At 47.9% G+C, this 24,510-nt stretch overlaps 1 protein-coding gene across 2 annotated transcripts in view; it reads left to right on the forward strand.

The window, feature by feature from the left end:
• Positions 1 to 17,072, forward strand: part of PAPPA (pappalysin 1) — a 243,954-nt gene extending 226,882 nt beyond the window's left edge. For both annotated transcript variants that reach the window (XM_075905988.2, XM_075905990.2), the window contains exon 23: positions 12,623 to 17,072. In XM_075905988.2, coding sequence (XP_075762103.2) covers positions 12,623 to 12,730 — 108 coding nt within the window. In that variant the 3' untranslated portion in view covers positions 12,731 to 17,072. The remainder of the gene's footprint in view (positions 1 to 12,622) is intronic.
• The last annotated feature ends 7,438 nt before the right edge of the window (positions 17,073 to 24,510 follow it).

The following is a 24,510-nucleotide window of genomic DNA, read 5'->3' on the forward strand; positions in this document are numbered from 1 at the left end:
TCCTATAGAATCATGGACCTCCAGAGGTCATCTAGTCCGGGCCCCTGCACTCAAGGAAGGACGAAGTATTATCTAGTCGATCCCTGACAGGTGTTTGTCTAAGCTCTGCTCTTAAAAATCTCCACTAGCAGAAATTACAAAGACATTGCTTAACCGCCTAGCCCGGAAATATTTCCTAATGTCCAATTTAGCCAGCCTTTGCGGCAACTGCATCCCATTGCTGCTTGTGCTTTCCTCAGGGTTAAGGATAACAATTTTTCTCCTTCCTGTTTGTTTCTCCTTCCTGTTTTCTCCTTCCTGTTTTCTCCTTCCTGTTATGTCCCCTCTCAGTCTTCTCCTGACTAAACAAAACTATCTTTTTTTTTTCAATCTTAGGTAATTTTTTTCTAGACCTTTAATCATTTTTGTTGCTCTTCTCTGGAGGTTCTCCAATTTGTCCACATCTTCCCCAAAACTGGACACAGTATTCCAGCTGAGGCCTAATGAGCATGGAGTTGAGCAGAAGAATTATTTCTCATACCTTGCTTACAACAGTCTTGCTAATACAACCTGGAATGACGATTGCATTTTGTGCAACAGTGTTACACTCTTGACTCATATTTAACTTATGAATCCCTGTGAGCCCCATCGCCCTTTCTACGGTAGTTCTTTCTTGGCAGTCATTTCCCATTTTGTGTGCCTGCAATTGATTGTTCCTTCCTAAGTGGAGTACTTTGTGTATGTCCTTATTGAATTTCATCCTATTTGCTTCAGACCATTTTTCCAGTTTGCCCAGGTCATCTTGATTTTTAACACTGTCCTCCAAAGCACTTGCAACCCCTCCCTGTTTGGTATTGTCTGCAGATTTTATGAGTCTACAAATTCTATGCCATTTATCTAAATCACTGACGAAGCTATTGAACATAACTAATCCCGGCTGCACCCCACTCGTTATGCCTTCTAGCATGACTGTGAAACATTGATGATTACTCTCTGGGGACAGTTTTCCAAACTGTTGTGCACTCACCTGACAGTAACTCCATCTAGGTTATAGTTCTCTAGTTTGTTTATGAGAAGGTCATGTGATGCAGTATCAAAAGCCTTGCTAAAGTCAAGATACACTACATCAAAAGCTTCCCACCATCCACAAGGCTTGTTTTCCTATCAAAGAAAGCTATGATTTGGTTTACCGTGATTTGTTCTTCACAAGGCCATGCTGGCTGTTACTTGTCACCTTATTATCTTCCAGGTGTCTGCAAATTCATTGCTTAATTATTTGCTACATTATCTTTCCAGATACTGAAGTTAAGCTGACTAGTCTGTAAAATCCTGGATTGTTCTTATTGCCCTTGATTGGCACTGTATTTGCCCTTCTCGAGTCCTCTGGATGCTCACCTATGACGTTTGTCAGACATCTTCCCAAAATTCCCTGGGGAACTTTTACAACTCTGTTGTGGGTGGTGTTTTTTTTTCTTCCCCCAGGATTTCTCCTGTCCAGTTTCCTTTTTCCTCAGAACTTTCCTCACTTCTTCTTATTTTATGATTATTTGCTTGACAAGCATACTGAAAAAGAACTTGTGCAGACCAAAGCAACAAAAATGATTAAAAGTCTAGCAAACATGACCTATGAGGGAAGACTGAAAAAAAAATGGGTTTGTTTAGTCTGGAGAAGAGAAGATGGAGAGGGGACATGATAACAGCTTTCAAGTACATGAAAGCTTGTTACAAGGAGGAAGGAGAAAATTGTTCTTAACCTCTGAGCAAGAAACAATAGGCTTAAATTGCAGCAAAGGAGGTTTAGGTTCAACATTTGGAAAAACCTCCTATCTGTCAGGGTGGTTAAGCACTGGCCTAAGCTGCCGAAGGACACTGTAGAATCTCCATCACTGCAGATTTTTAAGAGCAGGTTACACACACACCTGCCAGGGATGGTCTATATAATGCTTAGCCTTGCCATGAGTGAGAGGGACTGGACTAGATGTTCTCTCAGGGTACGTCTAGACTACAGGCTTCTGTTGACAGAAGTTTTGTCGACAGATACTGTCGACAAAACTTCTGTCGACAAAGAGCGTCTAGACTACATTGAGTTCTGTCGACAAAGCAAGCTGCTTTGTCGACATGGTAGTGTAGACGCAAAGGACAGTTTACATGCAATAACACCTTCTGTCGACAGAAACTCTGTCAACAGAAGGTGTTATGCCTCGTAAAATGAGGTTTACCAGTGTCGACAAAACTGCTGAGTTCTGTCGACGTTATGTCAACAGAACTCAGCGGTAGTGTAGACGCAGGTACAGTTTTGTTGACAAAAGTCCACTTTTGTTGACAAAACTCTGTAGTCTAGACACACCCTCAATGTGCCTTCCAGCCTTAGAATCATAGAATAGAATCATAGAACTGGAAGAGACCTCAGAAGGTCATCAAGTCCAGCCCCCTGCTCTAGGCAGGACCAATCCAACTAAATCAACCCGGCCAGGGCTTTGTCAAGCCTTGTGATTCTGTGAAGCCGTTTCTCAGTGGGTCCTGCTTACACGCTTTGTTTTAAACTTTATACGTGGACATTCTGTTCAAGATTCTGCACCCCAGTCCCAGCAGCCTGTTCAAGCAGATCTAACCCTGAAGAATTAGCACTTTAAACTCTGCAAAACTGGACTGCATTTGTAAAGCCGCATTTTCCTCTCCCTTAAATCCCTGCCACGCCACGTTACTGCAAGGGGGCAGCCCCCGGGTGGTTGAAAGGAGAGTCTGTCTCATAAAAGCTTCAGAGCGCAGGTTAAACATCAGCTGCTTTGCTCTAATGCCGAGATAGATCATCCTGGCACAGATATCCATTGTCAGTGCCACATCTCCAGCCTATTGATGTTCCATTGAAACAGGTGCACACCCTGGAGAGAGAAACACAGAGTGTGGCTCAGTGAAAAGCAAATGAGGCCTAGCGCTGGATGGAGACGCTGGCATGGTTTGCCCAACACTTCACTTATCCAAAACACATGGAAACTTATCTGAGTCTTTTTGCTGTAAAAAATCAGGCCCTTAAGGAGACATACTGCTTTAATTTGCAGTTCATATCAGCAGTGATGTCCAAAGAGGGCTTCCATCCCCCTCACTAGCCATCTTCAGGGGCCAAAAGTAACAGTGACAATCTGAGTACTTTGGAGGTGTAAATACCACAGTCTCTGCATTGTAGCACTTTATTGCCCTGTCTCTGTCCCTGCTTTTGTGTGTGAAACCGACCTTCCCAATGGTTTAGAATGGAGGGAGGGAGAACGTAATGCCCGGGGGTTGGATGCAGCCCATGGCTTGCCTGGATTTGGCCTCCGAGGCTCAGGGATCCCCCCCCCCCCCCCCGCCACAGGGCTGCAGCACACAATCTGCTAACGTGGGCCTCCTAGGCTCTGGTACGTGAGGGCAGTGTGGGAAGTGTCTTTCTCTTTCTCGCTCGGGGCCATGTCAGTGCGGATTTTTTTTTTTTTTTTTTTTTTTGCTTCTCACTCATGTGCAGCCCCCAACTGACTTTTCTGTGGGTCAGCAGGCCCCAATCCAAGAAAGGTTCCCTGCCCCTGATTTAGAACATGGGTAGGAGAAAAATCACATAGCCAGTGCTCTAGCTATAACTGTGGAAGCTATGCTTATCCAAAAGAGTGGATCTCCCTGACCTGCTACCTCTAACTTTTCCCATCCATTAGCATAATACATTTTATTATGTGCCCCAAAAGCAAGTGCAGAGGTGCACCACTAGTAGAAACACATGCTGCCAGCTGTGGACACTCTGCTAATCAGCTGCGTGGCATTTGACTTTCTCCTGGGTGGCCACCTTACAGGGAACACTGCCCGCCACCTCCAGAGCCCTGGCAGGCTGGCAGAGTGTGTTCCTGTGCACTGTAATTAGCTAGTGGGGCTAGCAGAGAGTGGATGAAGGACCATGAAGGACTGAAGGATGCAATAAATAGCATTGCTTCCTTAGTTTTGAAATTATTCTGAGTTTTAGTATGTGCTCGGAGTGCACTGCGTCAGCCTGGGTTTGGGTGAATTTGCTTACTTGTGATGTTTGGTCCTGGTTGGCAGGTTTGATCCTGGCTGCCTGAGTGGCCATTTTGGGGCTCGGAGGTGGTTTGCATCACAGCAAAGGGATCTTTCTCCAGACAAGAGAAATTCTGGAGAACAAATTGAAAGCAGTGGTGGCTGCAGCCTGTGTTGTCTACCCTGAGAGCAAATTCTTGGCTAGTAGGGGGATGGGGCTTCCCACAACATCCAGTGATCCCTGGAGAGGTGCGAACTGAACGTGTTTGCTCAGCCACCAACCTTGCTTCATTAGCAAGTGTTGCAGAAACCAACCAACAGGGCTTTCCCTATTACACGCCCGCTCTTTGCCTCTGGGTGAGCAGGCTGCTCTGAAATCTTTGGTGCGTATTTTGTCTAATTATGTTCATGTTTTCACAATCAGTAGCACAGGGCTGGGAAGCCCAGCTGATTGTGGAGCTGCTTGCTTTCACATGCTGCCTGCTTTGCCAAACTGGCTCCTTTGCTCATTTCAGTCCCACTAGTGTGAGCATTGCGAATGCAGATGTGGAGCAGAGAATTACAATAGCTTACTGACATGCTTGTTCCAGCCTTCCCTCCTCTAGTGGGGTGTCTACACGGCAGCTAGACACCCGGGAATGGCCCGGGCCCTTTCACTCGGGCTCACGGGGCATTCAGTTGTTTCATTGCTGTTAGACTTCCGGGCTTGGGCGGGCGCCTGGGTTCTCCGACCCTGTGGAGTAGGAGAATTCCAGGGCTCTTTCTGCCCAAGCTCTGGGACCTGAGTTTTGCAAGCCCAAGTCAGCAGCTGGCAGGGGCCAGTCGCTGGCTTTTCTAAGGTCTGCCTCAACCCTCTGGCCAGCCCTGTGCCACTGTAATTCCACTCATTTCAGTGGAGTTACTCCTGATGGACACCCCAATGTGAAGGAGAGGCAGAGCAGGCCTGTTGCATTCAGCGGGGTGACTCTTTATTTACAGCAGTGGAAAAAGAGTCAGGCCCAAGAACATCAATGGGACAGTTCTGGATTTACGCCCTAGAGAGAGGTGAATCAGGCCTTCTAAACCTTATATCCTGTACTGGATTTGGGCATTTGAGGAGTTTTAATCTCTCCTTTCCCAGGCTCTCAGGGGCATTGATCTGCTTTTGGTGTGAACCCTGCATACCAACCCAAACTGTCAAAAGGCATCTCAGAAAAGCCCTGGTCACGCAACTGCCAAAACCTAGGGAGAGGAAACTGGCAAGACGTGTCAGTCCTTAAGAGCCCCATTAGGGACCAAAGCACCCACTTGGCATTTGACCTCTGAGGAGATGGGGGGGGCGGGGCTGGTGAGCCTGCACAGAGAGCTGCAGCCGACCATGCTGCCCTGACCCAGCACTTTTATCCATAGGAGAGGGGATGTTTTGTGTGTATGCGGGGGCTCGTCTGACTTCCAGAGTTACTCACGTCAGGGAGATTTCACAAACATTTCCACTCTGATCTAACCACGCTGCAATACATCACCCCCACCCCTTGCGCACAGCAGATGCTGACCACACTGGGGCTGAGTCCATGCTCACTTAACGCTGCTGGGCGTCAGCAGTGAAGCCACAGTGCGAAGTGGGGATGGGGGAGACAGTGTGGAGGGCTAAGAAACAGGCTGTTTGTGTTACTATTCTCCCCTCCCACTGGTACCTGCCTGGGATTTCACCCTGGGAAGGAGGCAAGTCGCATTCTCTTCTGTTGCCTCCAGATTGGCCTTTCCCAGCGATTCTCAGCGGGTTATGTGAGTCTGGACAGTGTTAGCTGTGTCAATACATTGCGGCTCCGTGAGGCGCATTAGCGGCTTCTGCTCCACTTCATTGCTTGGGTCCCAGCTCTGTCAGGGTCTCCTGCCTTTTCGCTATCTCCTCCAGACTCAGAGCAGGACCTGTCATGCAACGCACAGGCATAGAAATTAAGGGCCTGATCCAAAATCCACTGATGACAACAAAGAGATTCCCATTCTGTCCAATAGTGATAGAAATGTAGCCGTGTTAGTCTGGTGTAGCTGAAACAAAAAACAGGACTATGTAGCACTTTAAAGACTAACAAGATGGTTTATTAGGTGATGAGCTTTCGTGGGCCAGACCCACTTCCTCAGATCAGATAGTGGAAGAAAATTGTCACAAAATTGTCCCATTGTGTCCAGTGTGCTTTGGACGCGGTTCTTAAACCGGAGATTGCAACGAACAGGTTCTATCCCTTCTACAGTCTGCGAAGGGTTTAGAATTGGCTACACATTACATGGAGCATTTAATTCAAAGGAAATGGGGGAATAAAAAACAACTTCTAGTTAGGAACTGCAGCTAGGTCCTCTCGGCACTGGCGTCAGAGAGCTGACATAGACTTTGGATGGACGCCTGAGAGGGTGAAATGTCCTCATAAGGGCAGTCTCTTTTTTCGGTCAGTCTGTCTTATTCCCCTCCAGTGAAGTTGGAAGTCAGGAAATGTAAAGCTGGCAAAAGGAAGCAGCTGTTGTACATCATCTCATTTAAGCTGTGGGACTCCCTGCTACATGATTTTATTGAGACCGAATGCTGAGAACAATTCAGAAAGGGATTAAAAACATCAGGGCTTGGCTGCTGTCAAAGATCATTCAGATTAAGATGGGATGTGAATTTCAAATGCAGTAACGATTCTTGAATAATGATATGGGTGTATGCTCTAATTCAGGGGTAGGCAATCATTTTTGGCAGGTGGGGCCACGTGGTCCCAGAGCCTGGGATGAAAGGGGCAGGGCTGGGGACTAGGTTCCCCACAGAGTTGTCGGGGGCTGGAGGCTTTGAATTAAAAACATAGCAAAGGGCTCCCGGCCCTGCTGCTACCATGTTGCCTGGCAGCCACCTAGGATTGCTGCGGCTATTTAAAGGGCTCGTGGCACTGGCCCCTGCCAGGGTAGCGCTGCGACTATGATCCATAAGTCATGTAAATAGGATCCTGCTGCCTGAGTCACTGCCTGGAAATTCAAGAAAGGGGCCAGATGCAGCTCGCAGGCTGGATCAAAGTGTTAGGAGGGCCTGATCCAGCCCCCGGACCGCACCTTGTCCAGCCCTGCTCTAATTCCAGAATAACATTTGCTCTTCTCCCTTCTCTTCTCCACGTCTCTCTGTCTGGCTTAAGCTGCATGCGTGATAAGGATATGGCGTGTTTGGTTCCCTTTGTTAACTGGGAGCCTGTGAGACCCAAAGTTCCCTGGAGCTCAGTGGCAGTCCGCTTTGTGAATTTTGCTTCTGGCGCATCTCTTCTATGTTTTGTATGTGTGTGTGTGCATTAAAGATAGGCCTAAAGATTAGCATTCTGGTTAGGATCCATAGGTCCCTTACATAGTTTGTGGTTTTGTCCTGTGGTTTTTGGTTCTGGTCCATCTCTCATGTGCATTTTTATGTGGCTGATCTCTCATTCTTCTGCCTGAGCCCCCTTTCCATGTCCCTTCCTGGGCCATGTTGTTCTCTGCCTACATCAGTTTGTTTGTGGATACAGTATCTTTGTCTGTTCCACAACAATGACTGAGCCAAGACCAGAGTTTTTAACATTCTTTTTCCTGCTACGGCAGCATTCCTGGGCGCTAGGCATCGCTAGTGCAAGAGTAAACACAGGTCTTGGGAGCTAAATGAAGGAAAGTAAGAGTTGTATGTGTTTGTTTTCAAATGTGTAGAGTGGATGTGTAGGTTTGGAAATGTCACAGATTCTGTGAATGACTGGGGATCTTAAAGAGCTATCTAAAAATCAGTTCAGTTCCGTGTGTGTTTTTCTGGGCTGAAACAACTGCCCAGACAATGACTCAGTGAACCGGGGACAGTTTCTTACTGTGGTTTGTGCGGTTTAGGGATGTTAAATTTAGATTAATTGGCTACTTGAATCATCGATGCAATTTTAAGTGACTATTGGATTAGTCGATAAGGGCACCTCCATCTTTGTAATGCTTCACTTCAAAGGCAAAAGTGCTGCAGGGAACACAGGGCAGGGGGGGGCCTCAAGCAGTCCCTCGCTGGCCCCATGCTCCTCGTGGCATTTCAAAGCAGAAGTGCTGCATGGAGCCTGAGTCAACAAGGGAGTCCCCAGCTGACCCCAGGCTCCATGCAGCGCTGCCGCTTTGAAATGCCACAGGGAGCCTAGCATCGGGCTTCATGCAGCATTTCAAAGTGACAGCCGCATGGACCTTTGAAGCACCTCATTGTGTCCCCCGCCCTTGCTGCCTCTTTCTGATAGAGGCAGCAAGGGCTAGGGGAAGTGACTAGTCGTTCACATCCCTAGTGTGTTTGTTTGTATTGCTCTAGGATCCGCAGTCAGGGACCAGGCCCCTGCTATCTCAGGAAATGTACTAACAGAAGGAAAAGATGGTCCTGTCCCAACAGGCTGAGGGCTGGATTTTTAAATGTCTATAGGAATTGAATGCCTAGTCTTTCTGGAACTCCTACTCAGTGATTTTCTGTCCCTTTAGATGCCTGCATACTTGTGAAAATCTGGCCCTTGGTGGCTTGGAACACACATGGAATATTTGCTATTTCTCTGTGAGAATGCAAGCCTTTCTCTTCTGTTTTGGCGCTGAAGTCGTGAGGTCAGCTGTGCCTATGCGGGTTTACCTGTCTTTACAGCATCCTCCTTTGTTCTTCCCTGTCAATGAGCTGTTGGCTTGTGCTCTGCAGCATGAGCACTTCTAGATTTGTATCCTGTCTGACGGGACTGTGGATGTTCTCATTATCCATATAAACTTCCAGAGCTTGATTACGCAGTACATAATGGACCCGTGAGCATTGTTGCTGGTAAGATATTGTCAAAGTGAAGATTAGACAATGGGAAGATTACCCAGGATAAAATAGATCTAAGGGATATAAAGGGACTGGCACAACCACCCACTGGATTAGGAGGAATGTCCTCTTGTTGTTCCACTGCAGGGAACTTGCACTTTCCTCTGGCACATCTACTGGTGGGAAATCAGAAGCGCTGGGTGGAGGCTCTGGAGAGCATTGACTCTCTGAGCTCTTTTCTGAGCTTCATGGAGTCCCCATCACAGGCTGCCTGGTTGCGAAATAACGTCTGCTGGGCGAGGTTGGCTGTTTCGGTACAGAACGCCCACAGGACAGGTTGTAGAATTCCTTTGGATAACGCAGAAGAAGACATTCCCTCTCCAGAGGGTGTCTCAGAGCACAGGGATTGTCATCTTTCTGTGAATTCATGGAGTTTAAGGCCAGGAGGGACCATTAGGTAATGTAGTCTGACTTCCTCTATATCTCTGGCCATTTCACTCTGAATTGAGACCCAGTATTGTCCAGTGCTAGTTTCATACGCCCCTGGAATGGTTTCTTAGAAAGCAAAGAAGGGATTGATGGAGGGGAGAAGGGCATGTGGAGGGGACCACTGACTTTACTTTAAAAGAACAACAGACAGCAAACAGTAATGAACTCCAGAGAGCCAGCAAGTTCAAACGCCAGTATTTCAGCACAGGTCCGCAAGGGGAAATTACCTCCCAGTAACATGCTTTTCTGAAGACATCATCTTGCAGGGTTATCCTTGACTTTGGAGTGCCAGAGACTGACAATCATCCAGTGAGGGTATCTCTAAAAGAAATAGCATTATCCCCAGTTTACAGGGAGAGTCACTGGGCCACAGAGACCAAAGATTCTGGCCAAGGCAAAATATTGAGTCAGTAGCAGTCAGGAATGATTGTCAGGTCTTCACTCTACCCGACAGACTCTACCATCTCATTTAAGAATATTGGGGATTTTGTAGTTTGCCACAGTCCTGCCCCGGCTGATTGGGGATAAAGCAAACTGCAGCCTATTGGCGAAAGTATTTGCTATTGAACCATAATGCGTTAACTGGGGAGTCTTCAGATGTGTGTATAATTAATACACCCTTACAGGCCTGAAAGCTGCTTGCTTTACTGCCTTAGTTTGTGCTTATGGTTTACCTAGCAAACCCTTATACCTCTAGGCTACCAAATATCCTCTTAGCCAGGGCTACTCAATACACAGCCTGCGGCTGGGATCCTTTGAACATGCTCCGCAACGGCGAGTCAATAGAATGGTCTTCTGTTGACATGCGTTTTAGTAGTTACATTCCTGGACTGTCATTGCTCATTAAAAGTGCTGTCCTGTGGGTGGAAATCGGGTAAATTTTGCATTTCATTAATATCAGCAGAATTGACTTAAATGGGGTCTGCGTGTTGTGTAGTCTTGCCTTAATCTTTGTATTCATGCCTGTCAGTGTGAAAGAGACTATTTGCATACATTTGCATATGCAACCACACCTAAGTTGTGGCCCTCGGCATGTGCTGTGAGTATCATTGTGGCCCCCGGGCTTCCAAAGTTGAGTAGCCCTGCTCTTAGCTCTTCCTGTTTCCTCCAGTTTCTGCAAACTCTCTGATTTTTGTCGTTTTAATGTATGTACGGTATGTTTTAAACTCTCGACATTTCTCATTCCTCCAAACATGTTTCAGTGACACAGTCTTTGATTTGTGTTCTCTGGGCAGTGCCCAGCTCGATGCAAAACCAGTGCCATCCTCTACCTGGAGGGTGGAGGTTTGTGAGGGGAAGTCAGAAGCGCTGGGTGGAGATTCTGGAGAGTGTTGACTCTCGGAGCTCACTTATGTCCCCATCCCAGGCTGCCTGGTTGTGAAATAGAGCCGTGCCCCGCCTTTCCAATACGTATGTGTAAAGAGAAAGGCACGTTGTACACAGACACGCAGGCACACGTACGGAAGGGATAGCTCCATGGACAGAAATGGGAACTATGTGTGTGAGTGCACGGTCCACATTTTTCCATGTGCCAGTGATGGATGGCTACAGATAGGAAACAGACAGATCCGAGCCGCATGGCCTGGAGAAAAGTGCGTAGAAAAAGAGGGAGCAAACATGTGGCAGCAGAGCCAAGGGAATGAGAGTGAACAAATGCTTGCTGTACTTGCCGAGAACATTTGAACAGGTTGCAGCACTGTCTTGGAAAGGGGGTGGGGGAGGGGAATTAGGTCATTAACTCCGTCTGCCCAGATGGGAGAGACTCTTGGGAATTCACTTCAGGCAAGCAAGACTCTCCCCCACCCCCTTCTCTTTATGTAAATGCCATGATGCAATAGGCTGAAATCAACCTCTCTTAGCCAAGCACTCCAGGCTGTTGCTTCAACCACTGCTCGCTCTTCCTCAAACAGACAATGTGGAGATTTTCTCTGCACAGAGCAAAATCTCCCACTCCCATTTCTTCCATGGGCCCCACCCACTCAGTCCTGGGGCCCCTTTGCACTGCGAAAACACCACGCGTTTAAAGAGCGCTCTTGGAGAAACACGTGTGCCTTTTCACCCTTAGGAAGAGCGACGTCAGGGTCAGGCTCCAGGGCCTGCCCTGAGGAATGTAGGCCAAGGTTGTCAAATCTAGGTGCATAAAACTGGATGCAAAAAGTCCACTCTTAGGCACTAATGAATCTTTTGAATGACCAGTGTTTTGGAAAAGCAGGTTACTTATTCTGGTGCCTAAGGATAGATTTAGAAGCCTAGATTTAAGCACAGAAGTTTGAAAGCCTTGGCCTTACCATGTGGAACTGGGCCTGTATTTCTCCCTTGCAGTCCCATTGCAGGTCCCGACTCTAAGTGACAGAACAGTACTGGACAGGCCCTATCACATGGTGAGAACTTTGACCCTTGGGATACCAGAGCTGCCACCTGGTTGTGAGTTAGTGCTTGTGGACTTTGGGGGAGAAGCATGGCCAATGGGCAGTGTAGACCAGGGAAAACATAGCCTTCCCAAAACTGCCTACATGCCCAGCAGCCGGAGAGACTGGAGCCGTGGCGGGGCAGCCCAAGACCTCCAGGTCACCAGGAAGGATCGGGCTGGGGTGGGTGGGGCTTGGCTACAGGGGTGGGCCCTGGATAGAAGGGGTGGGGGCGGGGCTTGCCTTCCCCTGCTGGGCCTACACCCACCACCTATGGGGAGAAGTGGCCCCTCAGAGAGACCAGGAGCCTGGCCCCTTGGAATAAGGGAAGGTAGTTGAAGCAGAGCGTTGCAGAACAGCCACAAGTCGGACCGAGACAGCGCTAGTTCTTCACACAAGCACACCCGCCCCGTATTGATGATAAGACATACTGCGAGGGTTCCGTGGACTGTGCCTGGAGGCCCAGGGCTGACCCTGCCCGGCTCCCGCCTCCCAGCGACAGATAGTGTCTTTGGGTACGACAGCTTCAGTGCCAACATGGACGTGGCTGGGGGCGGGGCCTTACACAGCAGCACTGAACCCCACATCCCGGCATCACCTCTTCTGTGGTTAGCATGCTAGCTAGAGTACAGAGCAGGGGGTATCTCCCCAAGCTGCCATTCACACCCCTGGCCTCGATACAGACGTACCTTTGGAGGGAGGGCTGCAGTGTGCTGGGGAAGCAGCGGGAAAGGCTTGCACTGCTGTTGTCCATGCTGCTAAGGGACAGAGGTCTTACGGTTCCAGTGCTGTTGATCCAGTGCTTGACTAAATCACACCAACATAACACTGAGCCAAGGAAGTCAGGTAGGCAGCGGTTAGCTGGTGGCATCTGCCGGCTGAGCTCTGTTCCATATCCACATGACCGTCGAAGAGTGTGTTCCCCTCATGCCCTTCCATGTGTTTTGGCTCTACTCCATAGGTTATTCCTTTCCCTATGTCCTGTGACCTCCAAGCAGAGTGTGCTTGCCTCGACCCTAACGCTCAAGAGAACAGTCAGAAGGACGTACGCAGCTTCAGTCGCGGGTAACGTACAGCAACGTGGGATGGCCGATCGCACCGCTAAAGGCAGGCTCGGAGAGACACTGCATCCTTTTTTGGTATTGTCTTTTAACATTTAGCTGCTCAACTGGATGGCATTTCTGCACCAGGGACCTTTAGAATTCAACCAGTCTGCCTTTAATTTTTGTCCAAGAAGAACTCAAAGTGTGTGTGTTGGGGGGGGGGGGGGGTTATGGATTAAGTATCTCTTAACTAGCAAAAACAACAAACAAGCAGAAACAAAGAGTCAAGTCAAGACTTTTTAAGTATCAAAACAGCATGTGTTTATGCAGTTGTGTGCCCACCTAATTTGAACTGTTTGTATCTAGATCTAAGGCGAGAAACAAGCCATATAGAGATTGAGATCAAAGCAAAAACTCTTTCCCCTCTCCAGCGCTCAGACCTCAGACCATTCACGGAAGAGGCTGGGCTCTCGGAAGAAACCAGGCCAAGCCTACAGTGATGCTGAATGCCAACGTACCCCATGCCCAGGGCACTGAGGTTAGGATGAGTCTGTGCATCTTGGCAAGTGTCTTTCCACACGCCTGGGGGCTGAAATGTGGGTTGCATTATCTTATCATGGAAATGTGGCACCCAGGCCAGGTGCTTTGCAAGCTGCCCTGGGCTTTTCTGCACAGCTCCGCTGGCCTCTGTCCAGCCTGCAAATGGCAGCCCTTGCATGTGAGCGTGCCGAGCCATTCGCTGCTGGGCAGACCGTCCCTTGGCGAAGCAAGGGCGAGTGGCTGGGCTGAGGCTTGGCATACACATGTTAGGCTGGCATTGAGGATTGGAGATTATTGCTCCTGAGAGAATAGGGAGGGTAAATCGAACCCCCGTACTTGTCGTTCGAGCATGTCTGCTGCTGCTACTCCTGCTGCTATGTCCCATACAACTAGTTTCTTTACTGTGTCAGGACAGGGTGACAACAACCCCAAGCAACCAAACAGTCTGCCTTAAAGCTTACCTACAACCTGTCTTTCAGACCCTCTGGTTTTCTCCTCAGCACTGGGGCAAGAAACCAGGACACCAGCCAGCCCCGGGGATTTGCTGCTTCAGCTCCAGCCGGCCAGTGGTGCCTTTGATAGGAGTGTATATTACACTGAACAGGCGCGGCCTCTTCCTGCTGGTCTCGGAGAGGCCGGGGGAAGGGGAGGGAGAGCATGCAAAAGCACAAGTGGCAAGGATGGCTGGAGACAGTATTAGCGTTCTTTGAACCCGATTTGTCAGTATTAAATTGCGAGGCCCGTGGGCGAGACAGCCGACATGGGGACTTCACAGCAGAGCTGCTTGGAACCTGCCAAAAGGAAGGGCATTAAGAGAGGCTCCCCTCAGACCTTCCACCTGCCCCCTCCTTCCCACCTCCAGTTCTGGTCCTGAAAGGTGTACTTTCCACCCGCTGCTTAGTCGTTTCTTAATTGGGGTTCAGCCTTCTCAGGATGCTCAGATCTCACTGAGTCAGCACGCTACCCAATGGAGCCAGTGCGGACATTGCTGCTACAACCCTTTCCAAACATATCCCTGAGGTCCGCACGCTAAGGGCTGGATTTGCATCCTGCAGTTTAGGGCTGCTATTGACAAGAACACCTCCCTGAAAGGGTGAATTCCCCTTTCTGCAGGGCTCAGCTGAGAGGTGGATCTGATGGAGCCTTACCTGGGAATCTCAGCAGCATTTTAGAGCTTGGACATCGTATTTAAATACATTCACGGGGCACCGAGCTGGCTGGGGGACCGCGGACACTCTACAATAGGCTGCAATCCCTTGTCTGAGTTTTCAGATGGTAGGGAATTGGAGAAGAAGGGGGAGGGGACTCAAATCCATTTTAAGCCAACAGAGGAATTCTGTGGCCTCTCTGAATTCAGGGACACCAGAAGCTCCTCCCCACCCCAGATCATTGCCCACCTTGGGCCTCTCAGTGGCACTCACTGAGGTAGGGGCATTAGGGACCCTCCCTAGAACTTATGTCCATTGGCTGTTGTCAGTGCCCACCCTTCTTCAGAGGCTGTATCTCCCTTCCCCAGCAATGGCTCACGTCCACATGGAAAATCAAGAGGCTTGTAGAAACCAGGGTCAGGATTAAGGCTACAAGGGTAAAGGGCCAAACACATGTCTGACCTAAGTCTATTAAAGCCACATCAGTTACACTAGGGGAGCCCCCTGCCACAATTCAAAGCCGGGAGGGATGAGGCAGGGAATTTGTCATCAATCTGGTGGTGCCTGATCCGTAGAACAGGGACAGGGCTGCAGTCTAAAGGAGTGATTTCAGAATGCGTTTCTTGGGCTTCTCTTGAGTGAGAATTGCAGTTATTCCCAGAGCTCCCCAGCGCCTGGCAGCTCTGGGCCTTTTTTCTCACATCTCAGGGTGCTATCCACAAGGCAGTGCCTGTGAGACGGTGGCGTTGCCTCTCCCCTCTACTGGCACCAGCGAAAGAGCTTCCAAGCCCCAGATGCCCATTCCATGCCGACTGGCTTGTGTCCTCCGCACCGGGCACATTGGCAGGAGTTCAGCTCCGAGTCTCTTTGCACCACCCAGAAAGCAAAGGCCTGCTAGGCCATGGGCAGCTGTACTGTGTTTAGTCTGCGTTTGGAGACACAGGTGCAGATACCCAACTATAGGAATATAATCGCCCCCGTTAGACTGCTCCCTAGCAGAGACCCCCCCCCCAAAGACAGCTGGGAGCGCCCGAGACCTCAGGGCCACAAGAGCCCCTTTGGCGTAGAGATGGATCGATACTGAGAAGACAGAGCAAGCTGCTACTCCCAAAGATTGTCTGTCTTTTTTTAGAGGGGAGGGGCTAGTGTGGAAGGAGGCGTGGCCTCTCACCCATCCAGCTTCACATGCCAGTTTCAGTGCTGCAGTCCCCAGTCTGGCAACAGTGGCAATCTCCTCTCCAGGGCAGAGCCTCCATGCTGCTATTTACCCCACCGGCCTGCCTAGGCCATACGTCTCCTCCAGTGGCACTCAGCACCAGGAGCGGATGTTAACGCTGCTTTGCGCTCCCGTGGGACACGCATGATGGGGATGCTGATTCCCAGCTTTGCCCACTTGCGCTCCCAGAACACAAGCCTCCCATTGTGCCTTGCTTCTATGCGTAGGTGGGCAAGTGAAGGGGCCTCAAAGGATCATGGGCCCTGTACCAGCCTCCCTCTCCTTTGTGCTTGGAAGAAAAAATTAAGCCAATCCTTGGCCTATAGGGGGGTAATTCTTTCAGGGTCTGATCCACTGCCCACTAGCACCGGTGGAAGGGCTCCCAGGGTGCTTCTACACAGCACCTGAAACTTGAAATAAGATACGCAATTTGCGCTATGCTAATTGTGTAGTTTATTTCGTCATTTGGCACTGTCTACACAGCACCAAATTCTGAAATAAAGTGCTATTTCGAGCCATCCCTTACTCTCCTCGTAGAATGAGGTTTACAGGGATGGCAAAATAGCACATCCGCTATATTTCGATATAGCAGGCGCATTCAAAAGACACAGAGTGGCTATTTCGGGATACCTCTGGTATCCCGAAATAACTTTGCTGTGTAGACCCATTGACTTCAGTGGGCAATAGACCAGGAGAAAGGGACGTGAGCCACCAAGCAAATGCATGAAAGAGATAAAGCCCCCAATAGCAGTTGCTCCCTTGGTGCAGGTCCCATTTCCCTGCCTGGTTAGCAAGTGCATCTTTGTTCCAAGATGTGGGATCATAGTCGCTCATCCTCACTGGGCACAAGATTTGCCCAGGCTCGGCTCCTGCTGCTGCTAGCTTCCGTGATTAGGAGGGGGGAGAGCTAGGTCAGAAAGTGGTGAATCATGCGTTCAGGGGGTGGAAAAAAACCTTATCAGCTGCTACCCTCCACCCCCAACCGGACTGTGCTGGTGTCCCTGCTTTCTTGCACATTATGCTGCCCTGCAACCAAAGCTGGGACAAGAGACTTCTGCCAGAGGATCGTTTAAAGTCAGGTTCCAGCTACCTCCCTTCCGGTTTTGGTTTCACTTGGTTGTAACTGTCGGTTTGTTCTAGGTTTTACCTGTGTTAAAAAAAATTTAAAACACAAACGGTTTCTTGCTGCAACTGATTCAAGTGTGGGGGGGAGTTACAGAGAGAAGAGAAGGAGGAGGGGGAAAAAAAGGAAAAAAAAGATGCATGATCCAAACCTGAGAAGAGCAAAACCTATTTTTGTGTGTTATTCTGCCAACTGAGTAGAAAGTTAGACACTTATGTGTAGATTTCCCTAGAAATACAGTGAAGTGTTTATTGCATTGTGGGGGGGGGGGGGGGTGTCAGGGTTTGGGCTGGTCTTTTTTTTTTCCTTGTGCTTTGTGTCAAGTCCAAGAAATAAGGCTAGTTTGATTTGTTTTTTTGGGGGGGAGGGAGGTTGGTATATCGTTTTTGGAGGGTGGGGGTGGGTGGGGTCATTGCATTTATTTCTTCCAGATTTTTTTAACATGTGTATTTGTGCTTTTTTTACATTATCCAACTGTACATATACATTTAATCAGTATTTCACTGTGCTCAAATTACTGCACTCCAAAATCACTGCACAGTCTGAATTCAGAACAACAAGACAGCGAGCGAGCGAGAAAGAGACAAAAGAAAAAAAAAGAAAAAAAGAAAAGAAAAGCTGCTAAATGATCAGACAGGTAATTCCAGTGAGTTGGGATTAGGGGCACTAAACATTTCCCCGCTTCCAAGATTCCATCCCTTGATTTCCATTAGAGGCCAAATTAGAAAACAAGGAGGTGAGTGAATGAGTTAAACTGACACTTAGGATGGGATTTCCTAAGAGCATTAGATCCTGGGAGTTTGGTGTCTAATGCCCTTAGGCTGCTTTGAGAATCCTTGCCTTAAGTCCTCATCTCGCAGCGTTCTCACCTGCAAAACTCCCACCGACTCCAAAGAGAATTAGGTGTGTGTTTGGCCTGTCACTGGGCGAAGGTCAGGTGCAGCGGTTGACAACTTCAAGGTACAGGGCCCGATTCTGATCTCAGTGGTGTAACTCCATTGACTTCGGCTGAGTTACTTCCACCTTACACCATTCAGGGGTCCAGTCCTGTGAAGCTCTGAGTCCTTCCAAAAGGTGCTGAGCAGCACTCTTAATACTCACCTGGGAGATTGAGCCTCCTCGGACCAGGCCTGTTCCCATTGATGGAGTTTAACCTTTGAGCCCAAGGAGGCTTGATCGGGGCTTGCTGAGAGCAGCCCCAGAACTATCAAGCTGTGCTGCCGCTGAGCTCCAGTGCATGAGGTCAATAGAGAGCAATGCAAAGGCTAATGGATTGCTCTTGCTACCAGTGACACCAGTTTGCAAACCCCAGTGGAGTAGAGTGTGAGTAGGATGGGGATGTTGTTTTCATTTTTGCAATATTTTGTAGCAAACCATTTTTCACTTTGGCCCCGTTCTATAGCTCAGAGTCAGTTAAAATCTAATTGCTTCCTCTGTGGCCAAGCTCAAGTGCATGATTCAGCATGGCTAGAGTCAGAGAGAGTGAGTCCTGGTGCTGCAGGTGCAGTACGGGCCTTGTGGGGGAAGCGGAGCTCATGCGGGTCGTGCTTGAGCCAAAAGAACTCAGTTCTGAAAATGGTTTTGGTTCAGATTTTGTTGTTTCAATCCGTGGGGTCGCAATTCAGGCACCATTTGTGATCATCTGAGTACAAAGAACCAGGGCTGTAATGAGACATTTTTCACCAGCAATTCAAGAGGGAGGAATTGGAACCATTGTGGAGTTTGCATTGTACGGCCTCTGTAATCACTTACCTGTCTGTACATGTCAGGCTGGATCTTGTTCCCATCAGCACCAACAAGAGGTTTTTTTGCTATTGACTTCAATGGGAGCAGGATTGAGCCATATTAGATATATATATGCTATATATATAATATTATATGTGTAATATTATATATATGTGTGTAGTATTTACAAATAAAACTGTGATCTCATCTAGAGAAAAATAGTACCAACTGCTCTTCCATATTTATGTATCATATTGTATCTTTTTATTATTGTTATAATTATGTTTATTATTATTATTATTGTTATTATTATTATGGAATCTTTCTGGCACTTTCTGGAAGCCACATCAACCAATAATCCAAGGAAGTGCTAGGGATCTATTTTCACAAGAATTCTACTGGTCTACTGTATACAAGAAAAATGAAAAAAAAAAGCAGATAAACAAAATACAGTTCAGCCCTTACTTCTGTACCTCACGCCTGTACGTTTGCTGCTCCTATGTTGGGTTTTTATTTTGCATTCGTTTGTTTTTAACGGATCTAATTTAAGTCTCCAAGCAATATATAAAGATGTAAATAGTAAAGCTTATTTATTAAGATTGTCATCCTTTTTTAATTTATATTTACACAATTGTTCATCTAATTTATTTCTTTTTTTTCAATACAGTTTTTAACAGTTGTCCTTTTTTTGGTTCATGAGCTTTTTTTTTTTTTTTTTACCATTTTTCCACAGAATTTCTTTATACAGGTTTTTTTAAAAAAACAAAACAAAACAAATTCCTCTGGTCTTTCAAATACAGGTCACGTGTCACTTCAAAAAAAAAGCTGTGTCAAAGACATAAGAAATATTTTGCCATTGTTGATTCCTATACTTTAAAATTCTATATTATAAAAATATATAATACCTTGTATGCTTAAATATTTAACTGTGTGATTTTGTATATATCTTCATACACATGCTCACACATCTAAGAGGGTTCATGTCCCTTGATGCTGGGAGAACAGAGAATCAAAACCACAAACAATATAAGCTTGTATTAAAGAGTTCTGAACTGGAGTGTTTTGTTGTGCCACATCTTGTTTCTTGTTGTAAGTGAACACTGGACATATTGTACACTTGTAAGTGAACACTTGTAAAGAACATTGGCCTCTAGTAAGCATTTGATTACATCTGATACAGGGACCCTAGTGCGGACTACAAAGGTGTGTGTACGTGTGTACAGAGAGGATGAGAGAGAGAAAATATTTATGTTGAAACCTGAAGAGGTGTTGACTGTGGGGTGGGAAGTAGTTTGAATGAAATGCAAAATGATTGCACTATAGGCCATGAAAAGGCTTACAGTAGCAGTCCATCTGGTGTCTTTGACTTTTAAATAGTATGGAGTCTTATTCCAGTGCTACCTGGTATCTTTGCAACAGGAGCACTGGAACAGTAGCCGCCAATCAAATCACAATGGCCCCTGCTGCACCAATTAGTGAAGACCCTGGGGATGTCATGCATGCTAAGGGTAGGTGCTCCATTCAGGAAACCATTTTACATGCTTATATCCATCCCCTTTCAGGAAAACACTTAGGTATCGTGCTTAACTGTAAGGATATGTCTAGACTACATGCCTCTGCCGACAGAGGCATGTAAACTAGGCTACCCGACATAGTCAAAGAAACCGGGATTTAAATATCCCCGGCTTCATTAAAATAAACATGGCCGCCGCGCTGTGCCGGCTCAGCTGATTGTCGGCACAGCGCACGAGTCAAGACGCAGATCAGTCGACAGGGGAAGCCTTTGTCAACCTCTCCCTTATGCCTCGTGAAATGAGGTCTACAGGAGCGGTCGACAAAGGCTTCCCCTGTCGACCGATCTAGGTTTTGACTCGCGCGCTGTGCCGACGATCGGCTGAGCCGGCACAGCGCGGTGGCCATGTTTATTTTAATGAAGCCGGGGATATTTAAATCCCGGCTTCTTTGACTATGTCGGGTAGCCTAGTTTACATGCCTCTGTCGGCAGAAGCATGTAGTCTAGACGTACCCTAAGTGCTTAACTTTATGTGCTTACCTCAAATCCCATTGATTTCAGTGAGATTGAAGCAGTTGCTTATAGGTAAGCACACAATGAAATGCTCTTCCTGCCATATGCTGTTTGCTATATTTTGGGCCAGGACCCTTCACTTAGCTACATGCAGAGCAGTCAGCTAGTCTAGATCATTGCACAACTGCACAGAGAAGTATGGTTGTGGATCATCAGGCAAGAAACAGAAATAGCCCCCAGATCAGCAAGCTTCCGCCTGTAAAGGTACATGTCCCAAGGCCACATGTGACTCATCCAACTGCCTGTGCCACAGATTCACCCAGTAAAGCCCTGCAAACCTGCATATCCACTTTAGATCCCCGGGTACTTGTATCCGCAGATCTGGATGCGGATGTGGCAGTAGCTAGTGACAATAAGTTAACATTGGTCTCTCTCAAGTCAGCAGAGACTTGCCCACAAAGAGAGAGAGAGAGAGAGAGAGAGAGAACACAGTTGTGTTTAGAGCAGGGGACGTATGTAAGTTGAGGCAAACAGAGTCACATCGCCCCAACCAGTGGGGGGCACAGAACTCCTCCAGGGCTGGGGCATGGAGACCAAACTCTTCTGGTCCCAGGTCAGGGAGGGAGATGTCAGCTCCTCTGGCCCTAGGGCTGCAGAAGGGGTGGGGAAGATCTAGTTCTTCTGGCTGCCTATGGACAGAGAGTCCCACCAGGCCAGAGCCACCTCCTCCACTGTGTGTGTATGTGGGAGGTGGGGGGGGGGCTGGAGAGCCAACTCCTCAGGCCTCTACGGGTGGGTGGATAGAGCCAGCTCTGCAGTCCAGTGTAGGCACCAAAAGTGCTGCTCCACCAGCTGCCAAATTTTTAGTTCCGTGTACAACCCTGCCTTAGAGATATTTACACTTCAGCAAAAGCCAGCATGGCTTGCACATCAGGGTACGTCTCCACTGGCCCTTGGTTGCTTTCATGACCCAATAGTGCTTCTGTGTTCATAACCCAGCACTAGCACGCCACTTACAGGTCTCCCAGGGAAACACGAGTGCCTCCCCTTGCTGGCCAAGCAGCACACACAAAGGAAGCCACAGCTTAGGCCTCGGATAACGAGGGGCCTCTAATTAGTTTGTAGTTGCCTCCGTGCCTAGGTACCGGTGCATAGGCAAATACAAAACTTTATTATTTCTATTTTCAGTGTCCTTTCTGTTAGAACAATACACATTCTTTTGGTAATGCTGTGGGACCACTTAAACGTGACTTAGCTTAGGGCCTCAAAAAATAACGAGTGGTCCTGTGGCACCTTAGAGACTGACAAAAACAGAGATACTCTCCGATCCTATGTATGTTTTTGTTAGTCTCTAAGGGCATGTCAGCACTAGGAAATAATTTCAAAATAAGTAAAATTGAAACAACTCTGGGGAGAACAAAATCAAAACAGTGCGTCCACACGATGGGCGCATCGAACTAGCTCAGAATGATTTCGAAATGGCGCCTGCCTTGGATTTAAAGTTCCTGAAAGCACTCTAGGGAGGGCACCAGGAGGCCCGCCTGTTCTGTGGCTGCTCGGTCAGGCAAGCTGAGACACGTGCTTTCAGGGGCTCCTCTCACACGCCATTCCCCTACTGCCTCCCCCCTCCAGGACGCTGCCCAGACACAGTGTACTCTGGGTGCCCTTGCAGATGACACAGCACTCAGCACGGAGCCGGAGCTGCTGCATAAGGTGCACTCTTTGCTTTTAAAGTTACAGACTAACATGGCTGCCCCTCTGAGACTTAGGGCCTCTGAGGGGCACTTCTACAGAGCAGAGCTAAAGTTGGAATAAGCTACACAACGTCAGCTATGTCAGTCGCATAGCTGAAGTCGAAATAGCTTATTTCGGCTTTTGGTGCGGTCTACACAGCAGAAAGTTGAAGGAAGAGCACTCTCCCTTTGACGTCCCTTAGTCCTTGTGAAATGAGTGTTACCATGAGTCAGTGTATGAAGTTCTCCAGCTTGACATGATGTCCAAATAAACACTTGGGCTGTGTCTAGACTGGCAAGTTTTTCCGCAAAATCAGCTGCTTTTGCAGAAAAACTTGCCAGCTGTCTACACTGGCCGCTTGAATTACCACAAGAACACTGACTTCCTACTGTCTGAAATCAGTGCTTCTTGTGGAAATACTATGCTGTTCCCGTTCGGGCAAAAGTCCCTTTTGCGCAAAAGTTTTGCGCAAAAGGGCCAGTGTAGACAGCAGAGATTTGTTTTGCGCAAAAAAGCCCCGATAGTGAAAATGGCGATCGGGGCTTTTCTGTGGAAAAGCGCGTCTAGATTGGCACGGACGCTTTTCCGCAAAACGTGCTTTTGCGGAAAAGCATCCGTGCCAATCTAGATGCTCTTTCTGCAAATGCTTTTAACGGAATTTTTTTCCGTTAAAAGCATTTGCGGAAAATCATGCCAGTCTAGACGTAGCCTTGGAGTGTAGAAGTGCTCTTTGTTATTTCGGAATAACGCCAGTTAGTCCAAACTAGCGCTGCTGTGGAGACGTACCCGGAATGTCTCACTCCGGCCCAGGCTGTTACACTTTCTTGTTTGGATCTTCGTGACCCCCCCAGCAGGATTTAGTTCTCCCCCAAGAGGATCAATTCTCTAGTCTTAAAGAAATGCCAACAAGGGTATTTTTTGCTCCCATTTCACCACAAGGCCAGATACTTGCCACCACAAAATCAGTTCCACACTGGAGTCACAATGTAAGGGTAATATTGCCATGGGGGGGAGAAGGTAGAGCTCAGAGGTGCCTAAATCAATTATGTATTTCAGAAAGTTTGTCTGTTTATTCAAGAACTCCTCCTAAATGGTAGGAGTTGAGAGGAAGCTTCCTTCCCAATTTGGTGGTCCTGTCATAACTTAAAGCAAGGTCAGGAGGTCAGTTGTGTCAGGAAAACAGGTTGTGCCTAGACTGGGATTGCTTCTCAAACAGGAATGAGAGAGAATCACCAAATCAAGTTTTCATATACATACAGGCTGTGTCTAGACTGGAAAGCTTTTCTGCAAAAGCAGCTGCTTTTGGGGAAATCCTTGACAGCTGTCTACACTGGCCGCTTGAATTTCTGCAAGAACACTGACGATCTCATGTAAGATCGTCAGTGTTCCTGCGGAAATGCTATGCTGCTCCCGTTCAGGCAAAAGCCCTCTTGCGCAAATGCTTTTGCGCAAGAGGGCCAGTGTAGACAACACGGTATTGTTTTGCACAAAAAAGCCCCGATCGCGAAAATGGCGATTGGGGCTTTCTTGTGCAAAACCGCGTCTAGATTGGCATGGACACTTTTCCACAAAAAGTGCTTTTGCGGAAAAGCGTCCTTGCCAATTTTGACACTCTTTTCCGCAAACGCTTTTAATGGAAAAACTTTTCCGTTAAAAGCATTTGCGGAAAATCATGCCAGTCTAGACGTAGCCAGAGAGAATCAAATGGAAACATTTTAACCTTTTTTAAGAAAGCTGAAATTAAAATTAACTTCATAAATAATACTGTGTTTGTGAAAACTACCATCATTTAAATAACGCAGGTACATTTGCCTTTTATCTGCCCCCACCACACTTTGTGGCGCCATGCTGGGAGCAATGGGTCAGCCACTGGCTCTTAAGGAAAAGCATCTTCAAATTCAGTCAGAGAGCCACATTCTGGCCACATGCAACCTGGATTAGCATTCAAAACCCCTTGGCCCCATGCCTGGCTGCAAGCCCTAGAGCACCCCATGAGGAGATTCAAGGGCATTAACAACAAAGATCGTGTGCTGCATGGCCCAGGGCTCCTGCCTTTTCACACCCCTGCCCTGCTTGCCTGGCAAAAGACACTAATTCTGGGCCTGCTTGTGCCATGCCGACTGTCCCATTTCTGATCCTTTTCACGCGCTGCCTCTCTTTCTTCTTAACCTCCCCTCCACCCCACCCCCGAGGCTGGCAATGCAAGCAAGAGGAAGCAGGCCATGCATGTTTCCATAGGCAACAGCTCCTGCAACGCGGCCCCCCCACAAGGCCAGGAGAGGTGGGAAGCGTCA

Source organism: Pelodiscus sinensis, chromosome 23, assembly GCF_052426305.1.
Source record: "Pelodiscus sinensis isolate ZL-2025 chromosome 23, ASM5242630v1, whole genome shotgun sequence".
Taxonomy (NCBI): Eukaryota; Metazoa; Chordata; order Testudines; family Trionychidae; genus Pelodiscus; species Pelodiscus sinensis.